Source organism: Gymnoscopelus braueri (assembly GCF_963280865.1).
Source record: "Gymnoscopelus braueri genome assembly, chromosome: 20".
NCBI classification, from domain to species: domain Eukaryota; kingdom Metazoa; phylum Chordata; class Actinopteri; order Myctophiformes; family Myctophidae; genus Gymnoscopelus; species Gymnoscopelus braueri.
Genome location: NC_137622.1, coordinates 15,124,428 through 15,143,077, shown reverse-complemented (window position 1 = coordinate 15,143,077; position 18,650 = coordinate 15,124,428). Strand labels below are relative to the sequence as shown.

General features: G+C 42.9%; 1 protein-coding gene across 3 annotated transcripts in view; it reads right to left on the bottom strand.

Annotated features, from left to right (window-relative positions):
• kdm3b (lysine (K)-specific demethylase 3B) overlaps nt 1-18,263 on the bottom strand; it is a 29,297-nt gene extending 11,034 nt beyond the window's left edge. The window contains exons 1-16 of one of the 3 annotated variants that reach the window (XM_080416689.1): nt 17,920-18,263; nt 17,556-17,830; nt 11,069-11,224; nt 7,380-7,493; nt 7,181-7,286; nt 6,896-7,023; nt 6,744-6,803; nt 5,969-6,652; nt 3,997-5,179; nt 3,408-3,618; nt 3,030-3,244; nt 2,352-2,504; nt 2,105-2,212; nt 1,680-1,807; nt 1,281-1,575; nt 844-1,091 (exon numbers count right to left, since the gene is read on the bottom strand). In XM_080416689.1, the coding sequence (XP_080272815.1) occupies nt 844-1,091; nt 1,281-1,575; nt 1,680-1,807; nt 2,105-2,212; nt 2,352-2,504; nt 3,030-3,244; nt 3,408-3,618; nt 3,997-5,179; nt 5,969-6,652; nt 6,744-6,803; nt 6,896-7,023; nt 7,181-7,286; nt 7,380-7,493; nt 11,069-11,224; nt 17,556-17,801 (4,035 nt within the window). In that variant the 5' untranslated portion in view covers nt 17,802-17,830; nt 17,920-18,263. Of the gene's footprint in view, nt 1-843; nt 1,092-1,280; nt 1,576-1,679; nt 1,808-2,104; nt 2,213-2,351; nt 2,505-3,029; nt 3,245-3,407; nt 3,619-3,996; nt 5,180-5,968; nt 6,653-6,743; nt 6,804-6,895; nt 7,024-7,180; nt 7,287-7,379; nt 7,494-11,068; nt 11,225-17,555 lie in introns of all 3 variants that reach the window. The other 2 variants (XM_080416688.1, XM_080416690.1) reach the window with 2 other exon arrangements.
• Nucleotides 18,264-18,650: the final 387 nt, after the last annotated feature.

The window sequence follows — 18,650 nt, the reverse complement described above, 5'->3', positions numbered from 1 at the left end:
TTGAGGTTGTAGATTTGATTACAGGGTTCCCACACATTTTTACCAATGATTTTCCAAAACTTCTCCAAAACTTTTCCAGAATATTTAACCAAATTTCCAGGCCTAAATAACAATCATTCAGCGCAATAAAGGAGTCTCTTACTCCTATGTGCAATGCCTAAAGACAGGCTGTGTAGCAAAAAAAAAGCATAGAATATAGAATGGTATAATTCCATTCCAAATTTCGTACCAAATTTACTAACTAACTACACAACACTCTGCAGCATGTTGTAAGCTTGTAGATCTGTTCTTTTTTGTCACGTCCGGTATACATTAGGCTGCAATCACGCAGCCCGTTCGGAGAACATTTTTACATATTTTGTGTTATATACATGTTTTGGAAAACGTTTTTTATAAACAAAATCAATAGCCAAAAACAATGCATAGCCAAATATTTTTCCAGGATATTCCAGGACCCTTGATGAATTCCAAACCTTTTCCAGGACTGGAAAGGTTTTTTATAATTTCAAAATATTTCCAGAAATGTCATGACCGTAGGGACCCTGGATATAAGTAGATGTAGTTTTGGCACGCAAAACTCTACTCTACACAGTATAAAAAAACAAACCCTAGTGCTTTCACCAGATGAAATGGAGCAAACACGCATGTGAGGTAATTAAATACCTCTTCCATTTTTTAACAGAGGTGGCCAGGCAATGCAAATGAATTCAAATAGCTCTCAGCACATGACGTCACGCTAGGACCCCCTAGTTTCGATACGAGTATTGATAAGCTCAGAAATTTAGAACAGGCCGGGTTTCGATCCCCATCCCACTAGTCACAATGCTTTTTAGGCATGCTTACCCCTCCTGAGGTAAATACGGAAGGGAAAGGCACCCCGCTGTCTCCAGGGCCCTGGGTGAGTCGGCCAGGACCGGAGTTGAGCAGGTCCCGGAGACTGGATCCCTCAGGCTTAGGCTGGGCTGTACTGGACCCAAGTAACAAGCTGTTGAAGAGCTTAGGGCTGGCAGAAGAAGGCTTGGATATGAGCGAGTCCAAGCCAAAGGGTGGCCGAGAGTCTCTGCCCATCATGGAGCGGAAAGACCCTGTTTCTGGAAGAAAATAATTAGAGTGCAACTCAAAACCTGTTAATTACATTATTATACAGTAAATATGGAAATAGCATAAAATAGCTGATCTACAAGCTAACTTTCTTTTTGTTTCGTTTTTTATTGTGGAAAAACATCTTCCAGGGATGCCAGGCTGAAAGTGGTTAAACTGACTGGGAATTTCTAAAGTACCTTTAGTGTCATCCTTGGCTTTTTGTGTGGCCAAGTCTGCCAGCCAATGCAGGGCAGTGCCGCCCTCTCCCGTAGAAGAGCGAGACTCCTTGGCAGAGGTCTGAGTGAGGTTAGTGGGAGCACTGGTACTACATGTTGAGGCACTGGTACTCCCCACAGTCTCCCCGCCCGCACCCCCTCCGTCTGATGCTGTGGCTTCTGTTTTAACCACTGGCGTCTCTCCCTCTGGTTTGCTGGTAGAGCCAATACTCGAGGTCGCAGCACTGACGCCAACACTGTTACTCCCTGTGGACTGCTGACACAGTAACAAGATAACATGGCGTTGATCAAGAAGAAATTAGAGCCTGACAGTCAAATGCATTTCATAGTACAGGTAATGATAGAACGGCTTTGCAATACCTGCGAAATCCCATTGGGGGCGCTGGGGCGCACTAGAGGCTTTGTCTGTCGACTGGTGCAGGGACAGTTGGCCTTAATACCCCACTTGCCCCTGGCTGAATGGACCATGTCCCCAATGTTGTAGAGAGCTAAACAAGAGGGTGGGGGCACTTTCAGTCAATACAACAGGAAGGACACAGACTACAAAAGCTAAACATTAAGCTTAATTGATAAGCCATCGCACGAAGGTGTCACTTGGCAAAAAGAACAGATCCACAAACTGACAATGCGTTGAATTTGTTCTTTTCAGCAAGCAGCACCGTTGTACTATGGAGTATGAATTAGGCATGAGGAAGAAGGATTTCGCATTCGAAGTATTTTGATGTACATGTCAGATTTGTATGTGTGTGTGTGTGTGTGCGCGCATATAAAGTTAGAGGTCTTACCTGCTCCTGGTATGATCTGTGTAGGCATGAGGTTCTGTGGTTCATGAGGCTGACCTTTGGCACACTTCAGCCAAGAGAAGACCTCATCCTCTGGAACCTCATCTACATCTGAGGGAAAGAACATATTTACAGTACATACTGGACATTTCAGACACACACATCAAGATAATAAAAATAAAATAAAATAAAATTATATGGACCAATATAATATTGTAAATGAAGCCAAAACGTCTCCAGTAAGCCTCACCTTCCCGGGGTCTGTTCCTGCGGAGTCGATAGCAGTCCAGACAAACTCCAAAGCCACACTTGCGACACACCCAGTGGATGTTGAACAGGGTGGTCTCACACACGTCACACATCTCCCTGATGCCCCGCACCGCCCGCTTCCATGCTACTTTCTCTGCAGGACAGGCCAGAAGACAAGACACCATTACAAACTAGACGGTACAGCGTAGGGGTGCATCCAAGCCCCCAGGAACCACAGAGGATTGTTGAAGCCACAGAAATCTGGTATTGCAAGACTTCCACATTTAGGATGCTACTGCGCATGCTCTATTGGCTCCAACATTGGAGTGGGGACGGGCCGGACGTTCTCTAGATATATTAGAACTCTATGGGTGCAACAGTTAACAACAATTATGGGTGCGAACTAATTTTTCCATTCTAAAAACACAGTAGCATAAATCACTTTTAACCTGGCATCCCTAGTACTTTGGGCATGTCATTATAAGCGAGCATTTTGAAACAATTTCAAAATGTGACGCATTGAGAGCTCGTAGATTGGCTATTTTCAGAAGATTGTTAAAGATTTTTGAAAATGTATTTTTTTATTTTGCAAAATTGGGAATATTTTTGGCTGTAATGTCATGCTCAGATAGGGATGCCTGGGTTAATGTGGCTAACTGGAATTTCTCTTGTTACTTACGGTGGGGCTCCACCATCATCATGGCTTCCTTCTCAGACATGACCAGCTGACAGAACTGATCTCCCACGTTGGCGAGAATGTACTTGGAGGTGTCCAGGTCCAGGCCCTCCTGGATGGCCGGAGCGGGTAGCCACAGCCCCATGGCCATGGCATCGCTCTGCTGGGGACTCAGGAAGCCCTCCACGCGCAGCACACCTTTACGAGTGAACGCCAGCCTGGACAGCAAAGACAACGGTTAAATACATTACTAGTAAGTTACAGTTTGGAGGACGGTGTTATGATTGTTGCGAGTTCTTTTGGCTCACAGTGATGGAATGACAAGAACTCAATGAAGACGTGATGTGACAGACAGTAGTGCACTGGTGTTCAGGTACATACTTGCGGAAGTGGAAGAAGCGACAGGCCACATTAGGATCGTCGTCATCATCGGTGTCATCATCCCGGTATTTGCGGTAACGCTCCAGACGGCACTCCCGGCACTTGTGCAGGTGAGGAGCGACGTTGATGCAGGAGCCATCCTGGAGGAACGACTCACCCGACTGCTTCAGGCGACGGACCTTAGACAGGTCTTTTAACACTGACTGGCCCACTGGAAGGACACAACACATTGACACAGCCTTCATAGGAAATATAGTACGTTTCTGTCCAAAATCAAGCGGCCATTTTACTTGAGGTTTACTCCAACAGAACAATGACCAACACAATGGAGATGGGGTTGTTTGACATTATTTGGTGATTGCTATAGTCTGTGTCTGCCTAATAGTCTTATTTAAAGTTAATAGAGGCCTTTCATATAAGCTGCACAAAGATCAGTAGAATACATGTTGTACATGTTTGTTATGACTGGCTGCACATTTCATAAACCCTTTAGCTTTTATGAAGGACCTATTTATATTGTGGAACACCCTGCGCACTTATGAACATACATTATACGATTATGGGCTTGCCAATACTGTTCAAAGCTTACCTTTGAAGGGTTTGTTGCGTGGACGGCTCTTTGCAGCCACAGAGATCTTAGGTTTCTGAAGCGCGGCACCGTCCTTGGCAAGGCCTGATGTTCCTCCTGGGCCCTGGCCTCTGTCTGTGCTCTCGTCATTGTCACTCAGGTCTGAGAGGTCGCTGTTTGTGCTGGAGTCAGAGTCACGCTTGGACGCCTGGCCCCTTTCCTGGTTCTGGTCAAAGGACACAGGTGCCTCTTCAATTCCACCTCCACTTCCAAACACAGGGATGGCGGAGGTGGAGGTGGGCCTCTGCTCCTCTTCTTCCTCCTCAGGTTTGGGTCCTTCACTCTGTGACCTCTGAGAGAAAGCAGGGCCTGGAGAAGAAGAGGAACTAGTGGAAGTCGCTGCTGAGAGAGCAGCAAAGGGGGAAGAAAGCATACCTTTAGGCGGCTCTGCCATAGTAAACAGGTTTGGCTTACTGTCCAAGCCAGGGCCCAGATTCTCTGCCTCGGACCCAGAAAGGCCAGCAAAGGAAGTGTGTGGTGTCTTGTCTCCATACGTCAGGAACGGGTTAGAGGGCTCTTTGGAGCCCTGCAGGAACAGGTTCTGGTGGCTGTCTGCAGACTTGGAACAGTTACTGCCACTCCTTTTAGCAGAGCCTTGGGCTGTAGTTGCAGGAGCCACGGTACCCATGTTCAGACCAGTACCTCTCATCGCTCCAGCCCCACTCATGCCTGCGAATGACGATGTTTTGTCTCCTCCAAAAGGCTTGTTGAGCACTCCATTTCCAGTCGGATGGGCCTCAGGCACTTTGGAGGCTTGTGCCGACCCAAAGAGCCCCGCTGATGTCGGGGCCATGGCAGACTTCTTCAGCCCATCGGTGGGAGCAGCAGGCTTGATCAGACTCGGAGGTGCTTTACTCAGGCTCTCTGACACGGCTGTGAAGTAATTAGTGTCCTTGGATTGTGACTGACCAGAAACTGGAGTCTGGTTGGAACCAGGGCTCTTGGTCATGCACTGTAAAAACAAGTTCTGGTCTTGCTGTGTTTGGGACCCATTCTTGGCCCCTCCGAAGCCAAAGCCGAAGGGTCTGGAGGAGTCCTTGGCGGCGGCTGAGGCTCCATTGGCCTGGGAGCTGACTTCTCCAAATACAGGAGCAGCTCCAGGCAGGGTCTGGGGTGCACCAAAACTTGATGTGGTCTTAGAGCCCTGGAGCACAAAACAATGCAACAATATATTATTACATCAGTTACAATAACACGGTCATGTCTGATAAAAAATAGACATTAGACATGAGGCCTCCTCAGCAAAACAGTTTACTATCGCAGTAATTTAACTCACTAGACTATCCCACTTAAGAGACTTCACCTGCCCGACCTGCACTTATGCAACAATGCATACCTGCCAACCAACTATACAATTTCTTAGGTAACCGATTAAATATGTATTAATGAATCTTACTGTCTTTATACTTGCATTATAAAGTTGAAGTAACCGAATAGAATACACTTTCAGGCTATTCATTATTAACCCACGATGTATATAACTTTGTACTGTTTTTATATTTGTATAATGAGGATATTTGATATTGTAGTCCTGAAAGTGAGAACTACTATTAGACTGGGCAAAACCTATAACAATTCGCTAAAAGGTTGTACCAAACTTTTCCCTGTTATTTTCGCCCATGTGGCAAATAATTTGCCACATGGGTGAAAATAACAGGGAAAACCCTATAACAATTCGATAAAAGGGTTTACCAAACTTCTCAGTTGATACTTATGCATATTTGCGTCATATTTGTGAATATGCTAATTATCTAATTAATTATGCACAATACAAAAATGTACATGGCAGAAATGGATTCTACAGGAAAAAACACACACATAAGAATCAACTGAGAAAAGTTTGGTACACCCTTTTATCGAATTGTAATAGGTTTTGCCCAGTCTATATAAAGACATTCACTGTACCATGGTTGACAGACATTACACGGCTCACCTCTGTTGGGTTCCCCCAAGTTGACGCTTTGGGGCCGATTCCCTGTGGGGCTGAAAGCGCCACGCTGGGACCACCACCATGAGAAGATGAAGAAATGGTCACAGGGCCCGGGGACACAAGAGCAGCCGTTTTAGGGTATGATGACTGGGATGGCTCCTCTCTGTCTGACTGAGGAGCTGGGGCCTTGGGGCCGGGTGCTCCAGGGACCAGGCATGGCATCTGGCCTAGTGAGGGGAAAGACACGTTGGAGAAGGGAGAGGGGGCCGGTTTCAGGGGCGGAGGGGTGGGGGTATGAGTCATGTGGGTGGTGGAGTCCGCCGCCCCTTGCGTGGGCAGCGCGCGGCCGTTTTCCTTGATGTAGGCATGGTGGCGAGGGGGAGCGTTTGATTGGTCCATTTGGGGTGAAGTCGTGGTGCTGGGGCTGGACACTGCTTCCGGAGAGGTGCCGTTTTTGGTGGCGCTGTTGGTTCTGGCTCCTCCTCCACCTGCATCTCCCCACACCAAACCCTCCACTGAAGCTTTGGCGGAATCACCACAACCTTGTCCATCGGCCACTGCCTCCCCTGCGCCTTTAAATCGTTTCATGTTCACGTCATCCTCACCCTCGGAGGTGGTTCTACGCCGGCGGCCACTGTCGCCCTTGGCGGTTTCACCCTCCTTCCTGCGTCGACCATTCTTGCCGAGCTGAGGAGAAAGGAGAAAAAAAGTCTGAAAAAGGAAACTGTGTGACCCAAATTACAACATCCTACAATGATTTCCATGCGTTAAGACTTACCTCATTCTCTGCCAGCATTACATGTATCACACGAGGATCTACCGTCTGATTCTCATCTCCCTATTAACAGAAATGTGAGACCAATAAATAATCCCTTTACGCATCCATACTATAAGCAAATTAAGTTACAACAGAATTTGTTTATGGTTTACCTTGTCCATGGTGATCTCCATAATGTGTGAAACAGGGTCATGCTGGGATACCAGTCCAAGGGCCCAGCACTCTTCAAACTCTTCTGGCTGGTACACCCGAACCCTGCGGCCCTGTATGGTGTAGGAACCTAAGTGAAGCAGGAAATGCAATGATTAAACTCTGGCGTAGAACGCGGACACAGTAGAGTAGAAGTGAGGACTTACAGCTTAACTGCAAACAGAGACATGACATAGTCTTTACTCCAACTCCAGTGATAATGTCCTAACAGAAAGACCCTGGCTCACCCTTCCTGAAGATCTCCTGTAGCTCAAAATCCTTCCACCACTTGGAGATGGCATTCTGAATAGTGGGCTGCTCCAACAGCAACGTGTGCCTGATGTCTTTATCCACCTGCACACACAGACACAAACCACAGTTTAACAAAATGGGGTACCGAGATGAACGTTGCAGTTGTGATGGATTTAATTAATTGTATGTACACACCTCAAACCTCTGGACGGATTTGTTGTCGGGGAGGAATTCAAAAGACTTGTTTCCAAAGAACTCCACTGGAACCAGAGATCCCAACCCCACTCTGTCCACTAGACAACGGAAGGCCTGATGAGGAAGACAAGGTGTTGTTATAACATGATGACATGCTATGACTCCTAGGTAAGCAAGGGTGTCAAGCTGACAGCCCACAGGCCAGATGCAGCACGCGAAGGCGTCCAAGCCGGCGTGTAAGATGTTTTGGGGAACAAAAGAAAACACACAGTCCACAACCATTAAAGGGTTGTGGAATGTCGATGTTTTTCTATAATAAATTGTATTGTGTATCTGCTGTATGCCATCCATTCCTCTCCATCACTGTCCCTACTGCTGCTGCCTCTTGCACCAGCAGCTTGTCTCATCAGATAGCCTACTTAGAAAAACAATAGAAGGTGATTGACAGTAGTTAAGTTAACGACTCTGCTGTGCCCGACTCCACTCAACATTACCGTCCCAGAGCGACGCAGCTCATTTCCCCTCTTTGCATACAGTGCATGTCGCTCAAGGGAATAATTTACGTCATGGACAAGTAGGCTACAGGACGATATCTAGTTTCAAATTTTTGTTTTATCGTGTAAATTTTCCTTCAACGAGCGAGCAATATAGGCCGCTTCTCCAAATAAAAAGCGCATGCTAAAGTTCTGTAATGAACTCAGCTGTTGTCAAAAAGATCATTTCTAAGGTTACAAAACTTACTTCATAACATAATTTCACTCACTCGTTCTCTACTCCTTTTCTCCTCTCTCCCTGCAAAACACACACACACACACACACACACACACACACACACACACACAGCTGCACTGCTGCCACCTGCTTTCAACTTACTCAGCGAGTCTGTGTTAGCACACAATGCGTTGATAGGATATACATTAATAATAGCCTATGCATCCATTTCACAAACTGACTCAAAATATGTATATCGTTTTAAATTAGTTGTTACCAGTGGTGTCGTGGAGGCCACACTGAGTAGGACGGCGTGTGGCCAGTAATTTTTTTCACGCGCAAGGTACGGCACGGTACAGTGCACGCGCACTGTACCGTATGGTAAAAAAAAATCGTTGTCAGTGGGCAAACAGCGCCAGAAATTAGTCTGGCAGTGACGGAGTTAAGGCCACCCAAAAATTTATTTTCATGTTGTGGGCAAAGTCATTACTTTGTGAACGATGGTTTGGTCGGTGTACTGGATAATTTCCGAAACTTCTCCTGATGCTTTGATTATAATTCCAGATGCTGGCTTCAATTCAAGGATGCAAGCCCAAGGTAGAGAGAGCATAGGGGTAGACATTAAGGGAAAATGTGCGTGCATTGTGAGCTTGTAGATCGACGTTTTCGAGCATAACCATAGCGAGTATAGGCTACGTTATCTTTTATTCAACTTAATTATCTTCATGTTAGCATTGATCTGCAGATTTAATAAAATACCTCATTTGCAATCTCATCAAGCCAATTGTGGTTGAAACTTTTCTCATACTGCCTTTCACTTTCCCTCAAATCTTCTGGCGACTTTTTTCATTTTTTACCCGGCGTTTGGCCAGATACTGGTGGTTTTTAAAAAGAATTAAGATGAATGAAAACGTCTTTGCGTAAACATGAGCATGCGCGCATCGCGGGAGAGAGCAAGCTGTGAACTGCTTGCAGGTGTGCTGAGGTGTGTCTTTGAATCAATATGACATCAGGCTCTCGTAATGCTATGTTTTACGGTAATTACCAAGACGATTTCATAGAAATCATTACAAAACATAGTACCACAGGGGAAATAATGTGAAATAGATGTTAATGTCAGGGTCCCCACACATTTTTAGCAATGAATTTCCAAAACTTTTCCAAAACTTTTCCAGAATATTTAGCCCAATTTCCAGGCCTATATAACAATCATTCAGCGCAATAATGTGTCTCTTACTCCTATGTAGAATGCCCAAAGATAGGCAGTGTAGCAAAAATAAAGCATAGAATATAGAATAGTACAATTTCATTCAAAATTTCGTGCAAAATTAGGGCATAGCTCACTGGAAGACTCATTATGGCATCCATAATGAGTCTTCCATCCTGGAAGACTCATTATGACTTATTTTATTTAAATAATATATGCCATCACACAGCCCGTTCGGCGAAAAACTACTTATGTTACATATTTCGTGTAATGTTATACATGTTTATGAAAATGTTTTGTATTAACAAAATCAATAGCCAAAAACAATGCATAGCCAAATATTTTTCCAGGACCCTTGATAAATTCCAGGACCTTTGATCAATTCCCAAACTTTTCCAGTACTGGATAATTTTCTTTTCAATTTCAAAATATTTCCAGGAATTTCATGACCGTGGGGACCCTGTAATGTATTTTACTTATTTTATTTTCATGGCATTATTTTCACTGGCCCCAACGGGCAAGTGCCTTGTGCGTTCTGCTGGCCCAGACGCCGATGGTTTAAAAAGTACATTCGGGCAACATTTATATTGTCGATCACATTACCACTTATGGGTTTGGTTGTCAGATGATCACTAGAGCCAGCTATGGAAATTTGCATTCCCCAGATACATCAGTTGAAAACCATATGAATAACGAATTAAATAATAATAATGAATTGCATTTTTATAACGCTTTTCCAAGTGCTTTACAAAGCGGTTTCAATCATTCATACAATGAGAGGTGAAGCGGCGAGCAGTTGATGCCAGCGTCCTCACTTTTCCCACACCAATGGTGGCAAGCTAGCGCAGACAGACTCATTGGAGGCAATGTAGAGTTCAGTGTCTTGCCCAAGGACACTTCGACACCAACTTTGGGGGAGCCCGGGATCGAACTGGGAACCTCGCAGTTCCCATCTGGCTTATGCCGGACGACAAAACGGAGGAGCAATGGATTTTATGTGTACCATTACTCCATTTTGTACAATACTACACACACAGATTACAAACTACAGCATAAACACCAAGCAGCCTGGTTCACAGACAGCTGCAAGACAGGAATAGATGGTATATACATTTACAGCATATAGACAAATATATGTTTTTTCCTCAAAGACAACACTGCTGCTACACTGAAATGCTCTGCACTGTAGAGGTGTAGAAAATAATCGATTCCACTATATCGCGATTCAGGCGTTGACGATTCTTGATGCACTATTGATGCAGTAATATGACAAAATCGATTATAGTCTATTAACGTTTATTGTTGATTTTCCAGCCTTGTTTGGACAATAATGTTGTGAAGATACAATTACTTCCATGAGCAGCATCCTATTGACATGTGCAAGCACTACTAGGCTGCTAGGCTCACTGCTATCACAAAGAGACTGTCATGATAAATGTGGCTGAGAGAGGTAGAGAAATGCAAGGGCTTAAAAACTCACTCAGTAGTCAAACGACGATGTACAATGATAGATCATTGGTGATAGATCAAGTATTACGTTTCTGGAAACTGTTTGGACACCAAGATGTGTTGCTTAACAGTCGAGATCCAAACTTAAGATGGCACACTCACTTAAACTGAAGTTAGAAATGATCACTACAATACCAAAAGTATTTATGTCGTATTAGAATTGCACCAAGCTTATCCTTTTAGTTAAACCAGTGCAACATTTAAAATGTTCCAAGACTCTAGTCTTGCTCTAGTAGTACTCTCAAGTCCTGCATGCACTTACCAGAGCAGGCCAAGCAGCGGTTGAACCTCCTCCACTCGCAGCACCATCACTGCGGGTAGCCCAGATAATGGAGTCTTCCACCAGCACGGCTCGCACCCCATCCCCGTAAACCTGCACCCAAGACCGCTGTGAAGTGTTCTCAATCTCCAAAAACACCTGCAATGGGAGAAACAGGGAGCATGAAAGAAATTAGAATGACTGAAGTAACTGTGTAACCAAGTAGTCATATTGTTTGTCATATAAAGGCCATTTGTCCCTGCGGATTCCTTTTATCTCGGTGGCTGCCTGCACCCATGACTGGCGTCAGGGCAACCACACTTTTGAAATTTCTCGAAATTGTCAAATTATCACTTTCCTAGACTCACTGATCAGCTGGTTGCCGCGATTGGCGGCCTGCTCTACCTATTAACTACTACCTAAGCCAAGTTTCAGTTTGTCTTCCTTTCATCGAATGCCTCCTAACTGCCTGTTACTTTGAGTCAATGTGCGCTGTGCAGTGTGCTTACATGAGCACGGCTTACAATGATAAACATGATCGCATCCATTGGACAAAATGATGACCGCACAAACCCGGGAACGTGTACAACATTTTTTTTGTCCTATATATTGTGATAAAATCACTCAAGATAATTATATTGTGGTTCATATTATATAACTATATCCATTAGAAATAAAGCACAAAATGCCCCAAATAAATCCTTAGGGGGGGGGGAATGGGAAATGCATCATACACCTAAAACTCAACAGCATTGGAAGGCTGTGTTTCCCCCTAGAATGTTTCAATGACAAGGCAGTAGGCCGGGTTGGGGTGGGGGTGGGTGCTGCCACGCCCAACATCCAATGTGTAAGTCCGCCACAACGATCCCCATCCTCCCACCCCTTCTTTATAAACCTATGACCCTGTTAGGCAAGTTTTCTCCAGCCTTAGGGCTGTACGGTTTTACTCACATTTGCTATTAAAGTTTTGTGCAAAAGTAAACAGACTAGTTAATGCAGGACGTATCTTTTAACTGAGCGAGAGAGAGTGTGTGTGTGTGTGTGTGTGTGTGTGTGTGTGTGTGTTTCTATTATCTCAACCCAGCCCAAAGTGTTTTGCTCTGTGAGAATTTGGCCGTATGTCAAACCTTTTGTATGAACCCTGTCCTACTCTTTTACTCTCCATTCTACACTAGAAGTAAGAGTTCTGGTCAGATAACAAAGGGATCATAATTGCACCGTTTTGCGTAGGAGGAAACTATAATTACACTGTTTGTATTCATATCAGCACTACCATCAAAATAAAGGGAAATACGCATGAAGTCATCATTTTGTTATTTGTTTTCTATCATATTGGTGAACTTGACTTACTGTACAGTACATAAATATACTGCAATGTACAATACCAGTGGCCATGACATTAACAATTACATTTATTTTGGGGTATTAATAAGGGATATTAGTTTTGTTTAAAATATATCCTGGTATATCTGTAGAACAAAGTAAAAAAGTTGAGTATTAAGGAGTATATTGTTTGGGATTATGAAAATAAAGATCTGGCTGCAACGGTTAAGGTCCTTACACACCGGGGCGATTTTTTTCATGCGAATAATACGTTTTTTTTTTAAACCTTATAAAGTCAATGCAAGCTTCCACACCAGTATTCGGAACGAGTCCGAATTTTGCGTATATTCGCATATTCGCCGGTGTGTAACCGCCTTCACACTAAATTCTCTGAACATATCTTGTCTACTTACCAAGCATGCTACCTCATAGCTAAATATAATTGTGTTTTTGTCCTAGTTAGACAATTGTTGTTACTTTAGGAGGGGTGAGGGTAAATGTTCTTACTATGAACAAGACTGTGCCCTGTGCTGGCAAGACACATTTTGGACATCTCATCTGACTCAGCAGAGGACAAGGATCTGACTGAACAACAGACTAGGCTTTTTTTATGGCTCAGCAGTGATCCATCTGGCTAGTTCCCTGAAAGAGCCGTCTGTCAATCATTAAAGACCTCTCACTGACCCACTCCTATGTATGTCACCAATAACAAATATATACTATCAAGTCTTTTGAATTACAGAGAGAATTACTACACAAATGTAAAAAGAAAATTGGTCAACCATTCAACTCTAAGAATAACAAACAAGGATGACAACAATATACTGTACTTGCATTGCATTCAATTCTAAAGTATATTATGGTAGTGTAAGTGTTGTCACAATAATACTGGCATTTCTAAAGTCAACACAATAAATACCTTGAAAAATATTAACATTCAATATAATTTTCGATACCACAGGAAATTTGACAAGACTGAGGTCATAAAACTATATTTGTATTAAATGTTGTGAGTGTGTTTTTGTTACAGAAAGATTTACCTGAGCCTTTCTCTGGTACCATAAGAAATATCACGTTATTCTTTTTAACATTTATTTTTTAAATTAACTTTAGATCAGGCCTTTAAAAGTAACTAAATTACCTAATTAACTTATCTTTAAATTAAGTGAAGTTAATTAAGAGACGAGAGAGCATGGTATCCATACTGTCGATACTGTGGGAGATTGATTCAAATATTCATTATCGATACATATGGAAACGGTGGGTCTATATATTTTATACCATGGTATGATTTTTAAGGAATCCTTTAGATTCTTCTCAGTCCTGCTTGCACTGCAGCAACTTAAGTTGGTATTAAATACAAACAAAAGTCAATTCTAAGGCTTCATTGATTGCCAATTAACTTTTAAGCCTAATTTTACTAATCTAGTCTCTAGGCTTACGGTGAAGGGGACCCATTGAAATGACCCCCTGTGGTTCCCGGGACCCACTACAATTGAAAACCCAACAACAGGCTTCTACTTTAGAAACAAATCCAGCTTCTCCTTAATTAGAGCTAGGAAATGCCATTGTCTGCAACCTTTTTGCCACTGCTAGATTGTGGCGACTTGTATACCTGAGTGCTTCTTCTGCCCAAAGTTTGTAGTTGCTAGACACTATCACTGAGTCTTGCGATTTTTCACTGCTGCTAAAACATCTTACCCATCAATGTCCCTAATGAGCTAAATCTGATTGTATGTAAGCATGCAATACCCATTGGTTGAGTTGTATCTACTAAACTATCCTTGGTAAGGGCCCTAGTTGTGTATGTATCTCCTTAGAAGCCAAGGGATTTGTAGCCCAGTGTGACCACTGTATGGCAAATTGATTACAATAGCCTATCATGCCTTAAAGTTGCGATGAAAAACGTTGTAAGCTTGTAGATATATTATTTTTGAAGAGTGACACCATTTTACCATAGAGTGCATACCTCTTGTTGTTGATCACCGCCAACACAGCTTTTCCGACGCATTCCTTTTATGATGCTGAATGGTAAATTAAACAAGTATACACCTAAACTGCGTAATTAATCCTTACCCGATTATATTTGACATCACCAAGTTATTGACTGCTGACTGGACAAGAGAGTAAGTCACAGGCTGCTTGGTCAAATTATTTCTCCAATGTAATAAAGATAAAGGCTAAATCAGGCAAAGGGACACAATTGGACTGAGAAAATTACCTATGGATGCTTTATGCCTCCAAACAAAGTAGTTCAATTTATTAATTTAGCGAATGCAAAGACCTTAAGCCAAGAAGTTGCCTCCTTATCTGCTGTATGGAGGGTGACCAATCCTCCTTTCAGTCTTTGGAGAAAACAAACTTCAATGATGTGCTCCATTGTTTGCTCCTCTTCACAAGCACACAGTGGGCTTGGGCTACTGCCCCATTTGTGAACTTGAAGGCAATTGAGGGTTGGTAGGGCAATATCCATGCAACAAATCAACATCAATCCATCCATAACTTGACAGTAAAGGGACTAGAACCACTTTGCACCTACAAGAACAAATTCCACCCCAGGAATTCGTTTTGAAGACAAGAGTGAAATAATGGCTGCTCCTCAAAAAATAATCTGGAATTGGGTCACCATGACCTTCTGCATTTTTTTTTTATTTGACAAATATTCAGTAATAATATCTTGTGATTGGCACACTGCATTTCTGATATACTAGACTGGCATTTGATTAATATACACAGTATGTCCATTGTATGCATGGAAGTTCAACAAATTTCCAAAACCAGGTCAAATAAATGTATTTTACATGCGTTTAAATGGTGTCACAGGGGAAATAAAAACTAAACTAAAACCAGGTTCTGTTTAATTTAATTCTTTGATTGAAATTTTTATTGGGCAAAAAAAATTAAGACATCACAATTACATTTATAATACTTTGTCTAAAAGGTCCGTCCAAAAAGGTCCTTGCGGTCTTGGTGATGTATTGTTGATGTTAACCTCTTGTTTCATCATCACTACCTCATTCTGCAGAATGTTGTTTTATTCACAACACAAGTGCTTTTATTTGTGTTGAAAATGCCATAACTACAAAGCAGTCTTTGGGAGACTCCACCCATTTGAGTTTGTTCATAGTTTATAATCCTAAAAATCAGCTAATCAAGCAATCTGCAGGTTTTAGTCAAAACATAATGGTAATTTCAGCTCAAACAACATGCATGCTTTCCTCATAAGTAAGAGAATTGATTCATTTCACCCTTGGTTGAACTTGCAAGGCCTTTACTATAAACAAACCATCACCTAAATGCTAACGTTAGCCCTCTCCACGGGTTTGTTTATATGGCAACCTAACAAACTACCTAAACCTAAATCACTCTTTAAAAACACAAATGCCGCCATGTTTTGCCCTGTTACTGCAGCGATACTGCGACTAATATCCGAAGTTAATGACGTTAAACGAGCTAACAAAGCAGAGGGCCGAAAAATAATCCCCGGTCTTGAGTTCCGTCTAATTTATACTTCATCTTCAGTGTTGCCATGTCCGCTTACTATAAGCGACTTGGGCTTCTTTTTCTGTTAAAGGAGGAGTTCACCCAAGAAATTACTTATTTTCTATCAATTACACACCCCATGAAGCCTTGATATCATGGATTTATTTTTGTTTTTGTGGCATTCCTAAGACAATAATTTGATGACCGTGTGTATTTCCGGTAGGAGACACAAATAATCTACTTTGTGTCTCCTACCGGATACATTAGTCGGTAGGAGACGGGAATCAAATTATTAGCTTAGGAATGCGACAAAAACAAAAAAAAAATCCATGGATTCAAGGCTTCATAGGGTGTGCAATTGATAGAAAATAAGTCATTTTTTGGGTGAACTCCTCCTTTAAGTTGTTAGTAAAAATGGTAATTAGTTTTTTGGGGCGTGTTTGTAAAGAATAGTTACTTATTGCGGCTTGTTTCCTGTATGTTGTTTTAACCAGTGTTTCTCATTTTCAAGTCAAGGACCCCCAAATAAACATGCATTTATTTTGTCCACGGACCCCCCATCTGAAAACACTTTATGCCAGGGAGGGTGCCCCATACAAGAGTTGAGTTGTTAAAATGTCTTTAAAAAATTCAAGTTTTTTCTCTTTAAAAAAAAAGCTGATCTACAAGCTCACAGCGAGCCGCATTGCAACGCGCTGTGAGCTTGACGATCGGCTATTTTCAAATAGCCAAAGTATACGTTTAAAGGGCGAAGAAGGGCTCGCTTCTTTTGGGATTATTTTTCGTAGACCTGGTTGCTTGTTTCTCTCGCGAAACCTGGCAACACTGTTCATCTTAACGAATGTGTGGCTCGACTCAAGAGGACAAAGAAATGACGTGAAACAAAGTAGTCGAAAATACGTCATTTTTATCGAGCCACGCGCTCATCAAGACCACGTAACATTCTTACTTTAACGCGTCATCGTATCTCTGACCGTTAAAACGGCCGACGTTAAATGGAATGGAGAGAGAAACGGTAACCAAAATATCTGGGGAAACACGAGCGACCAGTCCAGTACGTGAATGTGGACGGCGCTCCAATCAGGGTTGCCATGTCCACGTATTATAAGGCTTGTTTTTCTGTAAAGTTGCTTGTAAATATCGGTGGTTGCAGTTTTTGGGGCTAGTTTCAAGTATAGTTTCTCATTTGGGATAGTTTCTAAAGTGTAATTGCTCATTTGGGCTCGTTTCTAAAGTGTAGTTGCTCATTTTGGGCTCGTTTCTAAAGTATAGTGGCTTATTTGGGCGTGTTTCCAAATGTTGTATTTATGATTTAAATCAGTAGTTCTAAAATATTTTCATGTCATGGACCCCCACACAATCATGAATAGAATGTTTTAAAAAAAAATACTCCATTTCATTTTAAGATTTATTCATTTTTAAAACGCAGATCCACACGCTCACAACGGGTCGCATGAGGTGGTAGATCGGCTATTTTCCAAATAGCCATTATGGGTTTAAAGTGTAGTTGGTTCTTTTGGGCTTGTTTTCCTAGACCTGGCTGCTTATTTCTCTCGCAAAAAAAATGGCACCACTGGTTAAATGGATGGAGAAAAGAAACGGAACCAAAATATCATGGGGAAACATTCACGGCCACTCGGCCCAGTACGTGACTGGACTGTGTTTTAAATGTAAACACACTGACCGTGAGACCCGAGCCTGTTGCGGCTCCTGCTGCTGTTGTCGTCGTCTCTGCTGCTGCTCCTCCTCCGGGAGCCTCCGGGACGGCCAGGCCGATGACACTGACCGCCCTCACCGTCCCCCGGAGCCAGCCGTCCGTCCGGCCCGGGGGAGTGACACGCTCCGGTTCGGTAGTAGCCGCGGAAGTGGAACTGCTGGCCGCGTCGTCGAGGAGCAACAGCAGCCTCTTCCCTATGAGCTCCAGCTCCATCTTTCTGCTGTTTGGCTAGCACCGTTAGCCTAGTTAGCTTCAAGTAGCCACCATGTAAAAAAAGCACCGTTAGCCTAGTTAGCTTCAAGTAGCCACCATGTAAAAAAGCACCGTTAGCCTAGTTAGCTTCAAGTAGCCACCATGTAAAAAGCACCGTTAGCCTAGTTAGCTTCAAGTAGCCACCATGTAAAAACACCGTTAGCCTAGTTAGCTTCAAGTAGCCACCATGTAAAAAAAAAAAAAGCGCAACGGCGTCGCCCCCCGTAAGATGAGAACTCACTATCTACCGCAAAACGTCGGCCTTAAATATGCGCGAGGGTTGTCGTCGTGCACGCCCCGGGGTAATTGCTCGGTGGCGGCTCTAGTCACGCCGAAATTCCCACTGAGTTGAAGGTGTTATTGTTGTCCTCCTCTCGGTGCAAACAACACTACCATCCCGCTCTGTCCGCCATTGAGCGCTGCAACAATCGAACGCACTCCTCGTAGACACACCACTGCAGAGACACTACTGAGGGACGTACGGGAAACAGCGACCCCCAGTGAAAGCACCGCGTACTGTCTGTGCATAGAATGTAGCAGCAGTGGAGCATTATCACCAGTGGTGTAAAGTAACTAAGTACATTTACTCAAGTACTATTGTACAATTTTGAGGTATTTTTTACTTTCCTGGAGTATTTCCAATTTTCAGTATGTTTACTTCTACTCCACTACATCTCATAGGCAAATGTTTTTATATGTTTACTCCACAACAATTATTTGAAAACTTTAGTTACTTTTTAGATTTTGATTACAAAAACGTACATTAACCACTTCAGCCCTATATTATATATATATATATATATATTTAAA